The sequence below is a fragment of the Haliaeetus leucocephalus genome, unplaced genomic scaffold (genome assembly GCF_000737465.1).
Source record: "Haliaeetus leucocephalus isolate CR32 unplaced genomic scaffold, Haliaeetus_leucocephalus-4.0 Scaffold262, whole genome shotgun sequence".
Taxonomy (NCBI): Eukaryota; Metazoa; Chordata; class Aves; order Accipitriformes; family Accipitridae; genus Haliaeetus; species Haliaeetus leucocephalus.
In genome coordinates this window covers 3,970,976-3,994,526 of record NW_010972698.1, presented here as the reverse complement: position 1 = coordinate 3,994,526, position 23,551 = coordinate 3,970,976, and the positions used below count along the sequence as shown (strand labels likewise).

Sequence of the window (23,551 nt, the reverse complement as noted above, 5' to 3'; positions counted from 1 at the left end):
CCAGGACCTACAATTTGCTTGGTTCAGAATAGATTTATCTGTAGCACACACAAGAGTAGCACTGGATTACAATAATCCCCTTAATGAATGTGAAAAAGCAGGTGTTTACTGTGCAAAAGTTAATGCTCCCAGTTCTGTGCACCTCTTGCACGTTGCGTTTCTCTACTGAATTGCCAAATCTGTAACTTCATGTTTACGGGGAGCAGAAGTGTAATGGCAGAAGAAGTGAAGTCTTTGCAGGGCAGAGTTTAATACAGGTATTTATATTGGTATAAATAGATGCAACTCCACTCTGCATGTAAGTAAACCTGATATACAGGAAGGTAAAACTTTGATCCCAGTCATGCACTGTCCTTGTGTGCCAAATGCACTTGTGTCCCAGCTCTTCCCTTGCCCCCAAAAAACCATTTAAGTTCTTGTGCTTCATATGTGCCAACCTATATCTGCAAAACAGCATCTTTGGATTTTGACCAGCATGCTGCCTTATGATATGGGAGGTACCTTCTGCAAAACTCCAGATCTACAGAGGCAGATTGTATTTGTCTAAAGACTTGAATAACTTTCCCTCTCCAATTTCACAGGAGATGGGAAAGGAGAGAGGCTGGGAAATGTTTAACTAAACAGGTCTTGCTTCTGTTTAGCAATGAGCCCATTATTAGCTAAACAGGCAGCAGCTTAATCTCACCTTCTAATGTCCCTTAAAAACTGTTACAGAAAGCTTTACCTGAATTACAAAACCTGACGCCTAGGTGAGGAACTTGGGTTTCTGTGAGGCTTTTGCCATGCACAACTAATTGACTTTCCTCTTGCTTTGCTGATGTCTGGGGTGGGGAAAGCTGAAAGTTCAGGGCAGCTGCTATGCTTGAGACACCTCTGCAGGTGTCCCCTCAAATAGCTCATTTCCATTAAGATGCCCAAGTGCTCTCAGGAGCCTGTGTCTAGGCTGGTGGTTTCCAGGCCACAGTAACATGTTTCAGTGCCTGTCATGATGGACCCATCTAGCAGTTCAAGAAGCACTGGCTGAGGGTGATCCTAGCTGGTTTTATTCTAGAACCACAGCAGTAGTCCTAAACTTGGATTCTGAGCTTCTATCTTAGCTTCAAGCTAACAGGGCATCCTTGAATCTCCTCTTGGCAGGCAAAGGAAGCCTTGTTTTCTGCCAGGTAAGGGCGATGCCCCCATGGCAGGCCCTGTGTGATGGTACCATAGCCTTGTTTAGTCCCTGTCCAAAAACTGTTTCTGAAATGACTAAACTGCTGTGCTGCTGATGGCCAGAAATTAGGTGCAGTTTCTGGATTCCTTTCCCATGTTGTTGGCACAAGGTGTTTGGTTAACTTAATGTGATGTCAGGTTAGCTCACCTTTAATTGCCTTTAGAAATTAGTCGTTGGTCCTAAGAGTTTGCATTGCAAAATACTGAAGAGGGATGCCGATTTGTGTCAGTGGAGGTTCGCTCTGAGCAGGGGGGAGTAGTGCAGGTGCTGATGGAAATGACCACTCTCGCTTCTGCCCTTGTTGCTCCAGCATCAAAACTAGCAGCTGACCACTCGCATGTGTTTATCTAAAGCAGAGCTGAAATTGCGAGAGAAGTCTCGGGGAGAAAAAGTGTCAGGAGAAGACTTATAACTGTCATCTAATAACTTCCTGGTGAACTGATTAGCCTGAAACTTAAATGGAAGATATATTTTTTTCTTTAAGGGTAAAACTTGTTCACAACTGATGGTTTAGTAGCTGAAGTGGTTTTGCAGGCTGATGGTGACAGTTCATTAACAAGAATCCCTACACTACATCTTGTATTGCGCATAACCACAAGCTATATTTGACTAGTGAGACATGCAGAAGCGAAGGGGAATAAGGCGGAACAAGCTCTTTTTGCTTTTTTTGGCAGGCTTTTTATTTTCTTGTTGTCACAGTCTGTTCTTCTGTGCTTATGAAAGTAAGTCAAAGCTTCTGGCTTGACTTAATGCTTAATTCCTTACTTGCTCCTAACACCTGACTCCAGCTCATTTTATAACTGCTGTATAAGCCTTAGTTCATCATAAAGGATGGTTGTTGCGGTCTGGCTGTTTTTTTTTTAAATTTTTTTTTCCTCTTCTCTGTGTGATGTACTTCTCATTACAAGGAGCTTTCTGAATAAAAGATGAGTTTAGTCACACTGAGGAGAGTTGCAAGACATCGTGCTTAGCCATCTTGGATCAAAGGCATTACGTGAACAAGCTGGAAAACTAATAAGCACTTTCTCAAATGAGAGCCTTTGTGGTTTAACACCAATCCTATGTTTTTTGATAGCTGAAAGTTGGATAAGGTTTCTCTTAATGGAGGAAAAAGAATTGGTCTCCCCATTAAAAAGTGTTTGGCTGGGAGGTTAGCTAAAAATAGCACTTCTGTAACAGCCTTTATTCCTTCACCATGCAGTATCTATTATGAATGTTGTGCAGCTGATGGTTCAATGCAGTGAGACTCCTGACTGGCTACTCTGCGAATCCACTTTTCCTCTATTTAGTTTAGAGAGAGGCCAGTGACAATTTTTCTTGTCTCCCTTCCTGCCTTTTTTTTTCTCTTAAGAGCCTCTCTGTTATATTGGGACTGCCTGACGTTCCTGCAGATAGTATCAAGTGTCCTCAAGCATTTGCTTGTCACAGAAATGAAAGCAGCTTTGTTCTGCTCTGTACATGGTAAGCAGAATTGCTTGAAATTTCTTCCTACCATAAAACCGTTGATGCCTCTGATGGCTTGTCATGATGTTCAACTGAGTAAATGAAATCTGTTGTTAAAATCTGGCTGGAGTTTGCCATCTGCCACCAACTGTTTAAAAGCTGAGCACACCTCCATGTTTGCTTCCCTCTGAATTTGCATTAGAAACCCACAACAACATTTATAGTTCACAACCAAATTTCACTCATTCACTTAAACATTTCTCAGTTGCTTAGCAGAGCAAAGGCTGATCTATGGCTTTGATTGCTCAGTGTCTGGGGAAGTACTCAACAGTACTGTCAAATTTAGAAAAGAGGTGTTAAGAAGTAGCAGCAGAGCAGGGAGGGAGTCGGATCCATTACAGGAAGGGTCCCTAAGCCACCAGCTGTGTACCTGGCATCCCTGAGCTCCTGGAGATACCGCAATCCCTAGTGACCTCACTCTGTATAGGATTTATTTTTAACTTCATGTAGTTTAAAGGCATGTTAAAATGTAAATTGCCAAAGTGTTCAGTCTAAAATAATGACAATGCGTGTCCTATATGGGAGTGAGGAGTGCTATGGAGAGGAATGAATTCTAAATATGGTTCAATTCTGCAGCTCATAGGTAATCGGACATACCTTTCAGCTGAACAAGCACATGGAGGTGATGCTTATTCCATCAGCTCATGTTGACTCTCCAAATGCTAGTTAGAAACTTTCCAGTCTGTTCTTTAGCACTTGAACATCTAAGACAATGACTTTTATACAACACCTGGGAACTGAGCATGGATTCCCCTTCTCCTTTGCAGGTGCTGAAAGCATCGTTGCAATTATGATTGGCAACCTGAAAGGCATGGAGATCTTACACCGGATTGAGAGTGGCATGAAAGTGACTATGGTTATTGAAGTGGGGAAAAAGCATGGTCCTTGGATGAATCAATACTCCATCTTCTTCATCTCGGTGTCGTTTTTCATTGTCACAGCAGCAACTATGGGCTACTTTATTTTTTATTCTGCTCGGAGACTCAGGATTGCAAGAGCCCAGTCCAGGAATCAGGTGAGTTCGTGTGTGCCATTGCTTTTTTTTTTTATACCCTTGAGCCTCCATGCTGTGGATCTTGAGGGCAAAGTACTTGTTGAGCACCAGAATTACTGAATTCGTTTGTTCCACAGGAAGGAGAGAGTGTGATCTTTAAAATGCTAAGAGATGTATCTTTAAGCAGCTTAAAGCTTTCCAAAGAAACAGCAAAAAGTAAACAGTCTGGAGAAAGCAACTGATCATGCTTAGCTAACTTTGTCTCCTATAAATTTTACTCCCTGAACTGCAGTGCAGCCATAACGCGGATGTATTGGAGGCGGTGAGAGAGCTAAACTGCTTTTAGCTGACCCTCGCACTTCCCATGTAGCACTGCTGATGCGCTAGCTGTAATGTGAGACACGACTGCAAATGTGTCTGCAAAACGGTGCAAGACTTTGGCCGCCTTTCTGTAGACCACAAGTTGGGAAGCTGCTGCTTGTTGAAAGCTGCTTTCTGACTGAAAGCTTTCTCAGAATTGCAGTGACAGCCTCAATTAGGAATTGAGAAAAAGCACTGTTAAATTGTGTTCTTTTTAAACTGCAGGCAGGGAGTTGCTAATGAGTTAAGTTTCCAAGTAACACTCTTCTGGGCAATAATCTGATCAGCTGATAGGACTAATGCTTACAGCTTTGTCTTCAGTCTGATCAGACCCGCCTTATACCTGCTACTTCAGGGCTTAACCAAACACCTTAAAAGTGAGAATAAAGTCCTGGCATGACATCTGTCAGAGGTGATGGGCAGCAGCAGGAACAGGATCTGAGTGGCTCAGATGCAAGTACGTACTTCAGCCTTGCTCTTAGAGCTGTTGCAAAGGAGACCATTGGTATTTGCAGTGCTTCTTGTGGGAGCTACCTGAACTCTGAAAGAAGAGTTGTTCCAGAGTTCTCTCCCTACAGACAGCAATAGCATGAGCATCTCACTCTAGCTGGGCTCAGAGTATGTGAATTGTCTCCGGATCACTGGTTAAATAGTTAAAGAAGTGACAGACTTCTCTGCCATCGCAGATGACCTGCCCTACTGAGCTGCTCTGCTGTCCTGGAGATTTTCAGGCCCCTTGAGCAAGATTCTTCTGAAATAAGCTGATGAAGCTACAAGTCGGACACAGGTGTTCAAATCCAGGCCAGTTTCAGTCTTCTGTAACGTTTTAGGACTGGCTTCTTTAAAATGTTAACATGCAGAAGCATCGTTGTTATTGGCAGGCAGAGAGACTAGCTAGGGTGAATGACAACAACATTCCTGAAGTTGAATGCTGGGTTTTCTCTAGTAATCACAGAACCTAACGCAGTCTGGTTTGTTCTGAAATCCTGTTGTCTAAGTGTAACCTTGTGGATGATGGTCAGCTGGCTATATCCTTACTGAGACTAGAGATCTAACAGCGAGCTGGACTGTATTTGTGCCTCTTCTAAGCTGTGTCTTCCTCAACTCCCGCACTAGACCTCCTTTAAGTGCTTTGTTTTAGCCTGTTTGCATGTTCTGGGGTTATGCCACACCTGGAAGTGGCATGAGGATACAATAAGGGAATAGCTGGAAGAGTGGTATTGGAAGTTGTCACCTGCCTGGGAGATGTAGCATTGCCACTCCTGGATGTCATACGGAGTTGCCTCTGTAGTACCTTTCATGAGGGATGGCCTAGAGCTCTGTAACTTGATGCTGTCCTCTTGCTGACATCTGTGGACAGAGATGCACACTGTCTCCTGCTGATGAATTCCCTCTTTCATTCCCTGCCACCTACCCTAGTGTGAGAACTCCGTTTAATGCTAAACAAACCTGGGCAGGAAAAAACTGCGTGCCCTAGAAGCTGGTCTGCAAAAGACACTGTTTATCAAATCACATGAGAATTTTTCCTCCTCTGAAGGTATTTAACAGAGCAGTTGTGGAAGTCCAGCTCTATTCTGAGCTATCAGGCTTTCAACAAGCATCAAATGTTGTTAATGCCTCCATGGTAGATGGTACTGGGAAAATCCAGTCTGCTTGGCTAGCACCTTCACCTGTCTTGGGCTCTGTGTGCACAAGGAGTTTACTGTAGATTGAAAAATAGCATTGATGAATGACATGCCAGTTCCACATGATTTCAGCTGAACTGAAATCAAGAAGCCTTAAAAAGTGCTTTATAGAGTATAAGAATAGAAGGAAGCTTTTCTGCTCTCAGGGGGTAAAAATGTACTATTTTGTAAAAGTGAAACTCAAGACGATCCAGAGTTGCTTTCAATTGTTTTTATACTATGGCATCTAAAAACTGACCTCACAATGATTAGATAAGCAAAGAATAACAAGAAAGTTCTTGTTAGTGAAGGTGAACTACTAAAAGGTGATGCTATAGTGTTCCCTGTTAGCCAGCTGATTGGATTTTCAGTGTATATCCAAAGTTTGAGACTTTTAACTGCTTTGGCGCCGTGAAATACTAAATATTAGTCAAACAACTGATCAGCTTGCATGCTGCATGGGCAGCTTTCCTGTCATCGTTCAGCCCTTTGGAAACTCGGATTGCCTGGACTTCAGTCTGTTACTTGGTGGAGTAAAGGAGTGTGTTTTGTCTCTTTTATTGCACAGGCACTGAAGGGTTATACATTGTTTTGGGAGGTGTCTTTAGGAAACAGTAAAGTGTGTTGATAGTCAAGTATTACAAGTTTTCCCTTTTTCAGAAGTGAACTGCTGTTCTGAATGCATCTCTTAACCCAGTGTTACTGCTCTTCAAAGTATCTGTCTGCTTTTTTGACCTTCCCTGTGGGATTATATTGCTATTGTGTGAGCAGTTTTTTAAAGTGCCAATCTACCACTTGAACCAAAACGAACACTTGTGAATTGCTCTACAGAGTGCTATGATGAGCTAATTGTGATATGTCATAATGATGCTCTGCAGCTTGCCTCTTGTATGTTCAGATTCCTCAATATTTGTCTTGCTCTTGTGGACTGAGCCACTGTCCCAGGAGAGCTCTTGCCCTGGACTGAAAAGGGCAATGAAGCTTGAGTCCGACTTGCTTGCTAAGGGGTAGAACAGAAAGAGGGGAGACCATTTGCTAGATGTTTTGTCTCTTCTGCAAAGGCTTCTTGAAAACAAGAGCCTGGCTAGATACGTGTTTCATTCGTGCACGGGACTAGTGGGAACCCCAGCTTGAACTGGATGGCTTCCTAGTATTACCATATTGGCAATATGTTTTTACTTCTCTTTTAGCTTGGGAAAAATTGTCAGACTTCAGTGCTTTCTGAAGCAATCTCTTGTTTTATAGACAGTCAGGCCGTTGAGTAACTTTAAACTTTGCCGTTTGCCAATACAGCTTCTGTACTTCTTGGTATGACTACTTGCTTCTTCTGGTGAAGGCACTTTTTCTGGATGGCTTGATCACATATAACTCAGGTTTTAAACATGTTCTCCTCTGCAGACTTTTCTTGAAGGCAGCAGCTGTCTCTCAGCTTGAGCAGGAATTGCATACAAGTCAGTAATGAAAAACTGTGCAGAGTGTTTCTTTAAAAAGTTGAGTGACTGTTGAGAAGAACCAGTCATGTTGTCTTGCGGTCCAAGCGAAAATGTAAGTTTAGTAGCACATCTGTCCGGAGTAAAAATAAAGCAGCTTTTTCCTGATGAGTTAGCCAGCTAAACTGTTTACAACCTGCTAGTTCTTATCTGAACGCATATTTTCTTTGGGGTTTGAAATTCAAGTCCCCACCTCTGTGATCTCTTACTGCATCGTGAGGTCTGTGAGCAAGAAGGTGGAAAAACAAGGCAAGTGTGGCAGGTGGCTTGCTACCTTTCTAGTCAGCAGAGCAACTGGCAAATTCAGTTCCTCAACATATTAACCTTTCGTAACATCACTGGCCATTTTGCATTATTATCTGTGGCCTGGTTTCTAATTTAAGCTCAACTCTTCACTTCCAAAGATTTCATAAAGATTAGATGTTGCAGCTGAGAAATGACCTAATTAATGGCTTTGGAGGAGGTGAGTTGCTCAACTTTCCACAACTCAAAACTGGCTTCATGGCAGTAGCTACCTGTGGGGAAGAACTTACTTAGCTTATAGGAAGGAGAAAAGCAGGAATTCCGGCCCTCCTTTAGGGCTTGCTGGTCTGCAGGGCCATGACTGTGCTTGCGGGGTGCCGGGAAGGCACCCTTGTGCAGAAAGGGTTGGAGATAAAATCAGCAGCATTGGATTAGGGAAGACTGAGGACTAAGCAATAGCAAACCTAGTTTTTCCCAGTTGGGTACCTCTCTACTTCAACATGCCAGAGCTTGGATAGGAGCTGGGACCTGGCCTGTTTTGTGTATCTTGTTGTTTTTTCTTTTTTTTTTTTTCCTGCCTCAACTTAGCTATTTTTTCTAGAGTTGCTGGGTTGAGGCTTTTAGACTTTTAATGTCATTAACATTTAATGTTTGCTTGAAAAACTTGGCTTCACAAAATGCTTTGACATTCCAAGCTCGAGTATCCTGGATCTCCTGGTAGGCTATTCAATAAAAAGCTTCCTCTTGCAATGTTCCTCCATCCCCCTGGAGGGGTGTTTTGCTGTACTTACCAAAATCAATGTTAAAGGTGACTTTGCCATTGGTGCATTTCTCAAAGAGCAATTAAACTTGTGCCCAGGCAAAACTTAAAATATTGTTTCAGTAAATTATTAACAATACAGCTAGTTGGGTCCTGTCTAATAAGCTTGGCCTGGCATTAGATGTGCAGATTAGATACTGTATGAGGGAGTACATTCCTAAAGTTTAGTTTTCAATTAATAACAAGTAGCGATGACAGATAGTTCTGGCCGCATGTGAGAAGTACTAATATTGCTACATTCCTGCTCTGCTGATGTTACCACGTTTGCTGCCCCCACTTTTGGGGGCCTCAGAGTTTGCTGAGATGAGTAGGTGGCTGCTTCTCTGTGGCTTCAGTCTGAAATATTGACAAGGGGAACATCATTCTGAGGTTAACCTTAAGTGACATACAGAAACATATATTGATGTCTTCAGCAGAAGAACTTTACAAGCTTCAAAGAAACCTTGACTAGTTCTTGTTCCCAAAAAATATACCTGAAAACTTGTTTGCATCCTTCACCTTTGGATTGTATGTATCTCTTCCTTGATAGTTGTTAATAGCTGTCAACTATTAAACTCCTAAAAGTGTGCACATGGATGCTATACCGTAGGACCCCAAACCAACACCAATATACAAATAGGTCATTTTGCACCAAAACTGTTTGAGATGGTCCCAGCGGACCATATAAATCAACTTGTTCACCAGTAACTGCTTGAGCACAGGGAATCTTGTGCAGATGTGAATTACCAATTCTCGCCAAGTTTGTTAGGTGTCAGCAGCAGCCCTCCACCCGCTTGTACTTGTGCCACCAGCACTGCACTTTTATCCCAGAAAAGATTCTTGTAACTGAACTAAAAGGCATAAGAGGAAGTAATGTTGGAAAGCTGACAGTGCGCTGAGCAGCTGAATTAGGAGGAGGGTTTTTGGTTAGCTGCAAAACTTGAGTGGAGTGTGTCACTAAGATAAGTGCTGTGTTGGGGTGGCACTGCCAGACCTGCCTGATATGCCTCTGTGTCCTGAGGCAGTAAGTACACTGGGGAGGGAGAGGACGCTCGTATTCTTTGTGTTGGTGGAACAGCATCAACCTATGACCTTTAAACAGAGATGTTGGCTCCTGTGCTAATTAAATGCTTTGCAGTGACAGCTGGACAGCAACAGTTGCCAGGCAAGCTGGGCTTCTGCTGTCTGCTCATCTCTGCCCTGCTATCCTGACAGCAGCAAGCAAATTATTGCATGAAGGGGAATGCTTCCTTCTCTGCTTTCATTAAAGCTGCCCTGTAACCCACCAGGGGCTAGTCATTTGATTTGTTTCACACCTTCTGTCGCAGGAAGGGGGAGAACTAGCTCTGAGCCCTTTTTTTTTTTTTCCTTTGTGCATGTTACTTTGAACCAATATTGAGATAAAACCGCATTCTTCCACTTGACAGGAGTGGTTGGTTCTAGGAGGCTCCTGAGCTGTTTGGGTGCCCTGTAGAGCAGTCATGGCAGAGGACTAGTTCAGGGTAGCTTGGTGGTAGCTGAGCTGACTGGCAAAGAATCTCATCTTTCATCAGGATGTGAGTTTGTGCCAGGGAGTTGTCATAAAGTGAGTAGTTAAAATTATTGATTGTTGGACTCAATGTTTGGTCTTCTGTACCAAGTCAACTTGAAGGCTTCTGCTTGTTTTGGCTAGGTTTAATTTGATCAAGGTGTCTTCTCAAAGAAGAAACCCTTGAAATTCCTGTGCTTTGTGAGAAGGTTAGGTAAAAACAAAGCATATGCAAATGCCTTGATGTGTCATCCAGAGTCAATAACCACATCAGTATGTCCTGAAACGCCATTTCATGTTGTCTCTGAATAGCATGGTCATGCTTACTTGGCTTGTTTTGATAATATCTGGGTTATAAAACTGGTGCCTGCTTGCAGTAGGCACCTTGGTAAGTACTAGTAAACATGACTTAAGAGAAAAATGACTGTGTTTAACCAGGACTGCTTTCTATTACAGCGACAACTAAAGGCCAGGGCTAAGAAGGCCATTGAACAGTTACAGCTGCGCACCCTGAAGCAAGGGGACAAGGTATGACTGATCCCGTAACCTCCCGAGTGTTCCAGCACACCCTTTGCTCAGAACCCAGAGAGTGGCCCTTGGTACTGGAGCAGGATGCAGAAGTCTCGCTGAGCCTGTAACTGTCTCTTGCAGAGATGGTTCATTTTTCAGACGAGGTCCTTTTCTGGGATGCAAGACTTTTCAATTTGGACATTCTTATAAACCAGATTATTGTTTTAGCTGCTTGCTTGTAGTCTTGCTGAGGTGAGAGGTCCTAATTTGCCAGCATGAATGCTTAAAGGTAAACTAGTGTATCTAATCAGCTTTCCTGGCTATTCTTTTTGTAACTAAAACTGGAGGTAGCAGTTTCTAAACCTCAACGGTAGTGCCTCAAATAATCCAACAATGACTTGCAGCTGGACTTCTAAACCACAGGATTAAATTTTCAATGCTTCTGTTGAAGTGTCAGCTTGACTATGAGTAATCCACACAATGTGTTTATGTAAGATTATATATGGGAGTTATTTTAGATTACTTTAGCTAGACCCCTTTGTCTGCAGCAAATCTGACTGTAGTTCAAAGGAAGCTTTCAAAGTCTCTTAACACTAAATCCATTTCACCGCTTTAGGAAACTGGTCCTGATGGAGATAGCTGTGTTGTGTGCATTGAGCTGTACAAGCCGAATGAAGTAGTGCGTATTCTGACTTGCAAGTAAGTTGTCTTCCAAACTGCCCCTTAATCTAAAATCTGGAAGCATGCCTCTTACTGGTTGTTCCTTCTGCTCTGTTAACAAGGCTGATCAAACTTTAATCAAGCTGTTGCACAGCAAGAATTCTTGAATGTCTGTCAAACAGTGTTTTGAACAACACGAACTGTATAAATATACACTTATAGTGTGCCCCGATGGCCTGTGTTCATAACTTCCCCTGTGAGTGGCTTGACAAGTATAACTTGGCTGACCACAGTGCCTCTCCAGGGGATGCCAGGGCTTTTTAAAGATTTCTTCCTTTGCTGCTGTATAAGAATGCTACCTCTAAATCGCAGATAACTGGCAAAACTGTGCCCATTTCTTATCACTAGTTTACTGGTTACTAACAGGGTCGTGCTCTTACTAAACTTGTTAAACCACGCTAACTTTGGTAGTTTAGAAGAAAGCATTTCTTTTCTTGTATGCATCATCTGAAATAGAGACCAAAATAGAGCTATAGCAGTTTATTTTTCTAGAATTCTCTACTGTTGTACCTCATGGCTGTGCTTCTGTGGAAGGCCAGTATAGTAGCACTGACTTTAATCTGATTGCTCTTAAGATGAGCAATGAAGCCTTTTCAGGGCTTAAGGAAACTTGTTTTGTGGTACTTGCCCCTGTGCCTGCTGAATGAAACTGCTCTGGCAAAGCTTCTAAAATCAGAGGGCTGCGATGTGAACTGCCCAAATTTTGTGTGGGAAGAGGTTTTGTACCCCGTGGGGGGGGGGGGGTTTACAAAAAAAGCACTTGGAAAAATTTTGAGGTAGGAAGAATCAAGTTCTGAAGAATGGAAAAATCTGTAGCTCCTGTTGTGTGCTGAGCAGTGTTATTTGTCAAACACTATCAAATCTGAGCTGGGTTTACCTTTGCATCGGGTTACAGTTTTGCAAAAGCTTTCTCTGCTCCCAAGCAGTAGGGCTTCTAAGCTGTTTAGGTATCACAAAATTGGCCTGTTAAGGTGTTACCAACAAACTTCCTTGCTCTAATGCTTAATACTTTAGAAAAAAACAAAACTGAATAAGCTTTCAGGCACATGCATTAATGATTATCCAGTTGTCTTGTCAGGTTTATGCTTGTGGGTAGTCCTGTTTAGTGATGAAGTCCCATGAGTACAGAGCGTTTAGACAGGCTCTAGATACTTTTGGCTGATAGGAGACTTGACTTCTCATTATTTCCTTATAAACCCTGCTAATCTTGATATGAACTTGCAAACAAAGCATGACTTATTGGGTTAAGAGAGGAGTAACTTCTTTTGAATATATTCTTTATACACAAAGTTGCTGCATTATGCTTTGCTCTGAGAATGCTTTTCCATACATTTTGTGATATTTCATTCCTCTTTGGCCCAAATGTAGCTCTAAGAGGCATTAGCTTAAGATGACTGCATTTGCTTGATAATCTTCACCAGTGGTGATCTCTGCCAGTATCAACCATCTTAAATTCTCTCTCACATGAGTTATAAACTGATATTTACTGCAAGGATGTACTTGATGTCGGTGGTTGACCTCAACAGTGAGACTCTACTTGTTGAAAGCATTTAACTATATCCATGAAGGAAACAAGCAATTCAATGCTCCTGTGAGTCACATCAGTGATATCTAAGTATCTGGGGTGTGTGTATTTGCAGAAGGCATTCTTGTCCAGATAGTCAAACTGAAGGCATTTATAGTAGCTGGGGTACACAAGACCAGTATTAAGTCTGAGTACTTAAAATAGTCATGCATCAAGGAAGTTTCAGGTTGTACTTTAGACATTATGTTGGTGCAGCTGGAAGGAGGTGCTGGTTATGTGGGCTGAACTGGAGAATCCTGGTATTATACTGGGGCATACAATACTGAGCACTGGATGTGGTGACCTCTGCACTTGTCTCATAATAGAGTTCTGATTAATACTGAGCAGTGCCTGTCTGCCATGCTATTTCTATTCAAGCTGAGGGAACAGGCAGATTACAGGATTTTAAGTCATCCTACTAAATCTGTGGCCTAATTCAGACCCATTGTGGAATTGAGTGTCTTCATAGAAGCACACATTTGCATCTGTAATGGCTGAACTATATTTACTTTCTTGAGTACACAGCCTGCCAAATACTTCCTTGGAATATACAGTGACTGCATAGACAAAGTAAATGTGTGGGAGTATAGTCTATCTTGAGGACAAAACTCAGTGAGATGATTTTTCTATATAGTTTTAACAGAAACAAGTGCTATTTAGTCATCTGCATGACAGAAGTTAACCTTAAAGCTAAGGCTGAGATGTCAATATTTGTATTAGTTAAATTATCAGTTGGGAGTGTATTGTACACAGACTTAAAAAAAAAGGCTTACGACTGATGTAGCAAAGATGATAATGTTGAATTCTAGCAAGTTGTATAGAAATACTAATAAGCATAAACCAGCTACAGGTTGAGATCAACTGCCCGTAAATTTCAACTGAAACTTGTGGCAAAATAAGGTAGTCTGTTCTAGACTGAATAAATTCTCGGTGTTTCTAAATCGGCCTTCATAGCTGCCACAACAGTTTTCCTGGTGTGAAACCTAACTTGTTGGTTACCTTCTTCCACCAGCCATCTCTTCCACAAGAACTGTATTGACCCCTGGCTTCTGGAACATAGGACATGCCCGATGTGCAAATGTGACATACTCAAAGTTTTGGGTGTTGAGGTAAGCCAGTAGTTTTTCTTAGCGGCAGATGCCATTATCAGTATTCTGCTAGTGTAGTAACCACATACTGAGCTATTTCATGCTGCTTCTAGAGTGCAAGAGATAAGCACAGGCGTTGCCACGTCAGTGGCGAGATGCTACAGGACTAATTGCCGTGTCCAATTTAGCAAAGCCTGCGGCTGACCTAGTCTGAGTTGGTATCACCTAAAGCCTTGGGCAGAATGTCAACCAAAATTGGTTGTAATGCATGACTGAAGAATTGCTCTCAGTTCTTGTTGCGCTTGCAGGTAAGGGTGTTTCTCAAAGCTTCAGGCTGACTTTGACAACTAACACTGTCCCTGAAACCAGCCTCTATTCAGTTACTAAGTACCCGGAGTCCTTGAATAGTCAATGAGTGGCATGTGTGGCTTTCCTGGAGCCACATGACTTCCTAGGATACATAAGGAATTTCTGATGTGTTCTGCAACTGCTCTTTGTGGCAAGAGCCAGGGGAAGATGCTGTTGCCAATGCCTGACACTGCCTGGAGCAGCTAAAATGTATGCCAGAGTTTGCCTGGGGGAGGGAAATCTGCACTGAGTGGAAGGAAGAATCTATTTTCCTGGTACTGGGCAGTAAAAGGGAAGAGCTGGCTGAAGAATGCAGAAGCTGCATCTGAACTTCCCACTCAATTAGCCAGTAACTGGTTTTCACTTATGATGCTGGAGGTTAACAGCAGAGCTTTTTTCAGTTTTAAATTTATCTTTTTCAGGTAAAAGTTCACTAGACTCCAGTCCTTGCAGGTATTGGTCTCCTGGAAAGATGCAGCCTCCTACAAAGTTGTAACTTAACCATTTTCTCTTTTTTCATGAAGGTGGATGTAGAAGAAGGGGGCGAGTCTGCGCAAGCCACAGTATCCAGTGGGACATCAAATGCCTCTACAGTTAATGAAGAGGATAATCATAGTGAAACAGCATCATCTGGATATGCTTCTGTACAAGGAGCAGACGAATCTATTCTGGAGGAACATGCACCATCAGAAAGTGCGTCTACTGTTTCATCTGTCTTGCTAGATTGCATTGCACTTTGTTGCTTATGCTGTGAATTTGGGGGGTTTGCCTTAACATCTCACAGTGCTTGAATACCTTGTTTTTCAGGGTAATCTTCATCTTCCCTTTTGTTTTAGTACTTGGCTCTGAGACTTAGTGTTTGTTTTCAAATGAAACACAACCTAAATGTGAATTAAAAACTGAAGTCTATGAAAAGAGTAGTTGAAAATTGGAGGCTTACTACTTAAAGGCCAAAGAGATTTTTCTGAAGATGTCCCTCATTTTGTTGTCTCTCTGGAGATTTCATTTGGATGAGTGAGTGTTGCTTTGCCACCTGATCTGTCCGCTTTAAGTAGTTAATTACTTCCAGAACGCTTTTGAGGAGTCAGTCATGCTCTAGCTTAGATGATGCAAAATGTAGATGACAAATACATCAATTGAATTTCAGATTTTGCCAAGGCTGAGTCATCCTTGCACACTTTCAGAGAATTTTAATTGGAAAAGACTATCAGCTTTTCCAAATACCTTGTCTTTTTGAACAAAAGCAAACTAATTGAAAATGTCTTTTTAGTGCTCAACTTTGCCAACAAATGCTCATTGTTGCTGTTGATTTAAAAAATGGAAAGATTCCAGGTAAACAAAAGTAACTATCCCTAGGACTGTGGAATGGCCTTGGGAAGAGGAGTAAGTGGGGGAGCTTTCACAGGCAAGAGGGATGCACTGGCTGTGTCTGCTTAGATTTCTTGTGGGAAGCCTAGCTGATAGGAAAGCACGGGATTTGCTGCCTGGGTTCTGTGGGACAGGCTGCTCCAGCGAGTGACGTGTGTACAGGAGTACCCCATCTAGGCACCCCAGTAGGGCAGAGGGCACTTCCTATCAGCTAAACATCAGAAATTGAAATTGCATCCCTATAAGCGGCTGAAGTGATGCTGAATTAGTTATATGGCTCAGGCCCTCGTGTATTCTCACTTTGAGTGGCAAGGGCACACACTAACATCAGCCTAACAAGGTTAGTCTGTAGGGAGAAAGCCATCCTCTCTGAATCAGCCTGTCCCCCCCAGCTTATCCTGAACCTAGTCTCTAGAAGTTGCTCCTGATGCCTGTGTTCAGCAGCCCTGAAGTTATATGAGAATCGCCAGTCTCCTTATAGTTGGATTTCATAGCCTCACATGGCCTTCTGCCGCTTGAGCACACAACCTAGGCTTGCTCAGCAGTAGTGAGAAGTGAACTCCAGAGCTGAGCAGACACTGCTTGTCATTTCCAGAGGTGTCAAGAACAGGCTCACAAACTAACGAGGGGTGGCAGAAGAGTGGTAGTTGGAGCATGGCCTTGGATTTCCCACTCTGCAGGAAAAGTGCTGGGAAAAGACCACTACAGTGGGCTTGTGGAAATAAAGCAAGCATGGTTTGCTTTAAGGTAGTAAAGGTTGCCTATGACATTTCTTAACTTGTCTTTTCTTGGTTTTGTTCTGGACAGATGACAACATGCATCTTGTAAACAATGAATCCCAGCCCTCTGCTGTGAATGTCCTTCCACACATTGACAACCCAAGTTTTGAGGCAGATGAAACACAAGTTCGTGAAGTCAGGTCCTAAGAACATGCCCAGCAACACGGTGTAAGCCTTCTGCAAGAAGCTGCATACTGCCATCACGTGTATACCAAACACTGCAAGACTGTAGCAGAAAAATATTGCCTTGGCAACGCTGAGATCAAATAGACTTGTTGTTCAAATCATAATTGTATGGTTTGCCATTCTTAAAACCGCATCTCCCATGTGGAATTTAGTTTTAGCACTCTTCAGATAAAGCTGTCTTAAATATAAAGAAACCATCAGATTTTAACACTAAACCAAAAGTTCCATCTTCAGCAAAGCTTCTCTTCAGTGTTTGAGTCCTTTAAGGAGAAGATCCTTTGTTGTAGCTGTGTCTCTACTGGGAATTGTTTTAACTTGGGCTTTTTTTGTGGTTTACTGTTTTAATTCAAGTGGATTTACATTGTAAACAAATCGATTTTGATCTGGTCTAATACTTATTTACCAGGCATTGTTTGGTTTAAAGCAACACTGTATTTAATATTTCAGTGCACTAATTTGATAGGAGAAAGTATAAACTAATGCCTGTCAAACTGGATTTTGCCCACAGTGTCTTTGGTTCTCTAGTAAACCAACTGATTCGCTACCTCTCAACTCCAACCTGCCAACCACACATTCCTAAAGGGAAAAAAAAGAGAGCTGCAAGCTGACAGGCCAAATCTGACTTGCACAATACTGTAAAGGGAACAATTGCAGGAACTTTTCAAAGCTGTTAATATTAGACAGTCTGAAAGATCTTCCGTGATTTTTGGAGTAACGACCGTCTCTAGCACCAGCAATATGCCAGAGTTCTGTCTTTGAGAGTCTGGGATGACTTCAGGAAGGCTGAACTGGAGATGAAAAGATAGATTTCTTCCCAAAGGATCTGCTGTGTTTTGTTCAGAAAATGATCCAGCCTCTGAAAAATGCTGGACTGTTGCTGTGCATTGTCTTGCCTGTGTGCTAAAGCTGCAGGGAGAGCTGATGTCCTGTAAACATAGTAGGTGATTGGAAGAGTTGTCTGCCATCTGTGGGGAGTTGAACTGGGGTCGAAGAGAAACACTGGGTGCCTCAATAGTAAGTGTAAGGCCTTGCGCAGCGAAGGTAACTAAGGACATCTTACAGATGCACTTTATTTTTTTATCTCTGTATCTATGGCTTGTTTCTAATGTTAGCAGAACTTTGTCTTAAAGCCCACAATAAAGTACTCTTGAATCTGGAGGGGAAAAGCAATGCATTTTCTTAGCTGTAATGCAATTAAAATTGTTGTAAATATTTTGTGATTTGTATTGAATTTGAAAATGTAAATAAAACTATATTTTGATGACCCTGACTGACGTTAAATGTGGATTACCAGCTCTTACATGGAAACAGATGCTGAATTTGACCTGTCCCACAACCCCAGAACTCATTCAGTTTTGGGAGGCCAAAAAGCAGCAAACTAATTGGAATAAGAAGTGCTAATTCTGTGCAGGGTGCTAGTTATGTGAATTGAAATTGTGTTGAGAGGCTTAAGCCTAGTAGCTGTATGCTATATAAAAGAAAAAACAAGCAGCTTAGGATGTGCTCAGTGAGCTGCTCAATATACCTCTGAACTGTTCTTCTAGGCATGTTTGGCACAAGGTAGTCTTACATGAACTCTTCAGATCAGGTTGCATCTCACTTTCCTCTGTCAGGTTGCTCAGCATCCCTCCTTTACTCAAAAGTTTATGCTTGCTTTATAAGACAAAGCATTTTAAAAATAATTACATGTCCTTTGTTCTGTACTATACTATTAGATGTAGTAAAAGCTTGTCACTCCCCTGGCCAGTTTGGTGCTGCTTTTTAGCTGAGTTCTAAGTTGAGTGTAGGAAGCATTGGTTGGGTTATGAGCTCAAACTGCAAAGCTGAGTATAATCAGACTTCGCTCTGAAGCTGTATTTTGCTGTGATCACATTTCTATTCTACATCTGAAGTGCAGAGCAGAGAAAGGAACAGCTGAGCAGTAAATAGACAATTTCATTTTCATTTCAAAAAGCTTTTATAAATTTATTGTGGTGTGTAAGCTGTAATGTAGTAGAGTTTCATGATGATATGCTCTCATGAAATCATCTGCCACTCTTTTGTGTTTAATAGGAACAAGATTTGACCTTCAAAAAGCAAAAAGGGGGGGGATTCAGATCAATTCAATACATTGAAAGGCACTTTGGCTTTAATTTTTAAACTATACATTTGGGTTGCTATCTTTACAGGATTCTAGCCTTTCTATTTACTGTTTAAGAGCAATAAATCTGCCTTTTTTCAGTACTCGTATTTCTAAGGGTAAGGTGGATGCACAGCATTTTCTCAAGGAATGCACTAGTGGAATACTGGGGGATGCAGCAGTTCATGTCAGTGAACTCATACTACTGTAGTATCAGATGATGTGTACGTGTTCTGTAAAGATGTGGACTTGCTTGGCACTCAAGGCACTTACACTAATTTTCAGATTTTTTTTTTTTTTAAGATTCTTGGATTGGATGTTAAATACTGCTAAAGGAATAAATGCAGCATTTGTACCTGAACAGTATTTGAGCTACTGCTAGGCAAAAGAATTTAATGCTTCTCTGGTTTTGCAGCTTAACCTGAGAGTTTGCCATGTTCTTGTGCATGCAGATTTATTTGTAAATATTAGCTGTGTGAGGGTTTCTGTTTAAAAATGAAAGTGTGCGAATTTCATGCATGCAGTATATGATACTGAACTTGGGTCTGTTGCTGTCTGACTTTGAAAAAAAACACTATCTTATTTCACTGAACTCTGCAGAGGTTTTTCCCTTTGAGAACATTGCTACAGTTCTACCTGCTTTAAAGAAATTTCAAAGCTCCACTCTTTGTATTTTCAAGTTTCCATGGATAACAGCTGTCTCTAGCTGACCCTACTTAGAGCACTGTGCAGCAGGTTTTTTTAATTTTTTTTTTTTGTGATGCTATGGGCTTGAATGGCTCTGTGTTCTGTATACATATATACAGGGACTATGGCATGATAGACTCTTTCCTCTAAGCAAGAGGCAAACAGGGATGTGCCTGGGGATAGGGTGTTCCTGAAATACAATGCAAGCTTGCTGTTATTGTGCAATAGTTTGGGGTTTTGCTATTTATATACTAACATTTGCATGTAAGGTGCTGGAAATTATGTGCCCACGAGTGGTAACGGTTGCTAAAATGTGTGTGTCTTAGACTCTGTTAATATTCCCATTGAGTCACACAGACATGTCAATTATTCTGCCCCCAAAGAGAAAGCAGAACAGGCTCCAGCATCATCTCCAAGTGTTTACTCACTACTGTCATTTATCTCTCCCCCAGGAAAGCTCTGATCTAGACGCTTCACTCAAGCGCTTGCATGTTCTCGAAGGGGGACTGGGAAAGATTTTTTTTTTGTCCCTGCAGGAAAGGAAGCATTGTCACCTGGTGCTGGATTACTGTGCTTTCTTGTAAACCAGGCTTTACAGCAGTGGGATTTTATTTTAAATCCCAAATGAAAATAATACATTTTTGTCATATTGAGGAAAATTTTCAGGTGTCCCTGTAGAAATGTAGTTATAGCTGAGATTTTTGCGTAAGGGAAAAGCAGGACTGGTGATGAAGGGCTGCAAACATATAAAAGCAGTTTGAGTCAAAACGGCAGTTGGACTCTTCCCATAGAACGGAGAGACTTAGTCCATCTCAGTCTTTAGATGGAAAGATCTGCACTTGTCAAATGACCTAACAGTTGAACAGAATACACACATCTACTTTGGCTGTCTGATTTAATGTAATTTCATTCTGTGTATAACATACGCAAGCTCAGAAGGTAGCCCTGCCTTTCCCCCCAGGTTTAGACTGATGTTTTTCCTGTGCAGATTTGAATAGAGTTCCACTCCTGCAGGGGTGTAATGGCTGGCATTTTGGAATAGGTGAAAGAAAATCTACTGGCTTTGAGAATTTAATTTTGGCTCTAAAGGAAACTTGAAACCAAATTGCAGTGTTCACCCACTGTGAATTAACAACTATGTAATTCTCTGCGGTGGTTGTTCAACTGTTGGTTACACAGAGTGAAGCCAAAATTTATAGCTATTTATCTTTTATATAATCTTGGCTATGGTTACTTGAGGGAAGTAATTTACTATTTCTAGGAGGTCTTTAATACAGTGAAAGAAAAATTCTGCAGCACTAAATGGATCTCTGTTGCTGTAGAATGCATTGATTAGAATGTAGGATGATTGTGCGCTGATTAAGAAAGAATTTAAGTGCCTATAAATAAATTCCTCCAGGCCGATAGAGGGGCACTCTTTGCATCTTAATAGTTTTTCGTTAAGAATCCAGTGCCTGAGGGAATTGGAAAAAAGACAGACATTCAAGACCTTGAACCAAGGGAGAGAAAACAAAACAGACATTTTCCAAGCAGTAGCATTTTACTGTTAATTTTTTATCCAATTAACAAAGTTTGAATGTTACATAAGAAAGCAACATATGTCCTAACATGTCCAGTGTCTGGGAGATGCCAAAAGCCAAGCTCTGGGTTGGAAATGCCAAGGGCATCTCTCCTTACAATTAGCATTGGAATTAGAAGACCTGTGTTAGGTCCTTAATAGGTATTTCCTATACAAGGGCTTGGCTAATTGGGGAAAATTAAATGGTAAACACTCTCTCTGGGAATGCTCTTAGAAGAGCAGCATCCATGCAGGAATCACTATCGGTTCAGCTGGTAAATCTCCAGGAACCTGCTAATGTCTGTTACTCTCTGTCACTTCAGGTGAGGGGATTGAAGAAACTGCCTCATGAAGAGTGACGTGCTAGTATATCTAGGAGTTGTTTGCCTTGTCTCATTAATGTTTCATCTGTGTTAGTTACCACATGCTGGCTAATGCCTTTTAATTCATTTTTCCTTTCTAGTAAAGGTAAAGCACCAGAAATTTGTTTCTTCCTACTCAGTTATAAAAACAGGTAAAAAGAATAGTAGTAGTAGTTAAATCTATATTCAGTCCCAAAGGTAAAACCTTTTAATACTAAAGCTTCTCTTACTGTCGTGCAATGAGTGAGTGGAAGGAAAAAAAAAAAGTCTCATATCAGTGCAATTCACCCAGTTTTGAAGCCTTCCACTGAATTAAATGGGATGGCACACTCAGTTCTGCTTTTACACGGGTGCCTTTGGGTAGGCGGTTCGTTACGCAGCTGGAACAGGACGGGCATTGCCAAACATCTTTATGTGAGTGCTTGGCAAAATCTCGCTGTGCCTGTGCTTGCAAATAGACCAGTGCTGGCAGAAGCATTTTTGGTAGTGAAGGTACATTTGTGACTGATCAAAGGGATGAAAGGAAGACAGGATAAAGCAGAAGTGCCATGCTGGCAACCTATAGTTAGTGCATGATCTGCATAACTTTTTTTAGAAAGAGCTCAAAGTAGAGGCTGAGTTTAAACAACTGTGTTGAATTTTTTGTATGATATACAATCAATAAAGCATTATTCTTGAAAATTTTAGGAAGATCAATTATGCTGGAAAGAGAATGCTATGGGAAGCATCTGACAGGACAGCAAACTGCAGAGAAGTTCCTGGGAAACAGGGATGTCCTACTTGCTCCATTTGTACCAAATTACAGATTGTGTCAGGACCAGGGGTGAATCTTGCATGGAGTTGGGAAAAGACAGTAACTCTGACAAGTCCACAGCCTCAGCAACCTGGAGCGGAGGAGGCAGTGGGTCTTCCACTCCTGGAAGGTTTTTCTTTGTGTTTTTGGTCAGCACCAAAACCCACCATTTAGGAAGCAGAGTGCTATCAAGTGCAAGGCCTCAGGGGGAGGTTTGGAGTTCTTTCGAATGTAGTTAAGAGATTGGAGAAGAAACAGCAAGAGAGGGGACTCAGTAATGGATGGACTGAGCAGCTGGGTGGCTGTGATCATGACTTCATGGGGAGCTGGGAGTTCTGTCATGCTGGCCCATTCTTATGGAAAGCAAGTCCTGAGGTCATCCCACAGCCTTGGGAAATCCTTGGCTGCCAGGCATGTATGGCAGAATAGTTCCAGCACCTGATATATATATATATATATATATTTATTTTTTTTGGAAACCTGGCTGTGAGAGAACTGCTCTTTAAATCAGCAGACAGCAACACAAGACAGTAGTAAGAGCAGATACTCGAGTGCAGTCCCTACGAGTATGAAAGCCACTGTCTTGTTCCTTAACAGGATAGATTGATTTATTCTAGCGCAGAACAACTGGTAAAGTCAGTCTGCAAACAATCTGAAGAGCTAGTCATTGAGTACAAATGCTGAAGGTCTTGCAGACAAATCATGAAAATACTGAGACCACAAATCAAGCTGCTGTTAAGGGAAGCAAAATGTCTAATCTACTCCAGATTAGTGCTGAATCGTGTTGGGTGGTAGAAGCAATGAGGCAGATTGTCTCTTTATAACATGAAATGTAAATAGGCAACGCTGACCATATGGCTGCTTCTGCAGCTGGTGGGGCTGCTCCTCCGCTCCCAGCGCAGCCTTCGACCAGGGATGGGACGTACATAGGTGCTGTGATGGGTGCTGTCATTAGTGGAGGTGGTGGTCACGGCTCCCTTCCTTGCGTGGCAGGTTTTTCCTGTGTTTTTTTTATGCACCCCAACCTCCTGCTGCAGCGTAAGGCTTAACGCTGACAGGAAAACAAATGCAAAAAACCAAAGTGTCTGGTGATGTCCATCTTCTGAGCTGAAAATGGAATTAGCGTTTGGCCAACATTGAAAACGGGACTTCTCCGACTGGCAGAGAGGCCAAAAAGATACCCAACCCGCTTCGCGAAGGCATTTTAGGGACAGGCCGGAGGCCCGCCGGGGAGGTCCGCGCCTGCTGCGGCCCTGCCTGACAGGAGCGGGATCGGGGCCGCGCAGCTCCCGGACAGGGGCAGGGGAGGCGCCGTGTGCGGGCAGCGGAAGGAAGAGTCTCTCCCCGAGCCTGCGGGACAGAAGGAGCCATAACTGTCGGGCGTCCTCCCCGCGCCGGGACGAGCCTGTCGGGGGGCTGTAAGCGGAGTCCCCACGTCCTCCCTCCGCCTGCCCCTGACGGCCAGGCGGGCGGGCTGCTGCCACACGGCCCGGGAAGGCGGGCGGCCGCGCAAGGCCCGACGGGAGCTGTAGTCCTTCAGGCGGCGGCGCAGCGCGGCCAGCCGGCCGCGAGGACTACAGTTCCCAGCATGCCTCGGGGCAGGGGCGCTTGTTCCCCCTCTCCCGGAGCCCGTCGGCGGCGCTTGGCCGCTGGTCTGTGTGGGTGGGAGCGGGAG

At 42.6% G+C, this 23,551-nt stretch overlaps 1 protein-coding gene across 1 annotated transcript in view; it reads left to right on the top strand.

Moving 5' to 3' along the window:
• RNF128 (ring finger protein 128, E3 ubiquitin protein ligase) overlaps positions 1–17,617 on the top strand; it is a 42,255-nt gene extending 24,638 nt beyond the window's left edge. The window contains exons 2-7 of the mRNA XM_010568936.1: positions 3,484–3,731; positions 10,251–10,322; positions 10,921–11,003; positions 13,601–13,697; positions 14,549–14,717; positions 16,200–17,617. Coding sequence (XP_010567238.1) covers positions 3,484–3,731; positions 10,251–10,322; positions 10,921–11,003; positions 13,601–13,697; positions 14,549–14,717; positions 16,200–16,318 — 788 coding nt within the window. The 3' untranslated portion in view covers positions 16,319–17,617. The remainder of the gene's footprint in view (positions 1–3,483; positions 3,732–10,250; positions 10,323–10,920; positions 11,004–13,600; positions 13,698–14,548; positions 14,718–16,199) is intronic.
• The last annotated feature ends 5,934 nt before the right edge of the window (positions 17,618–23,551 follow it).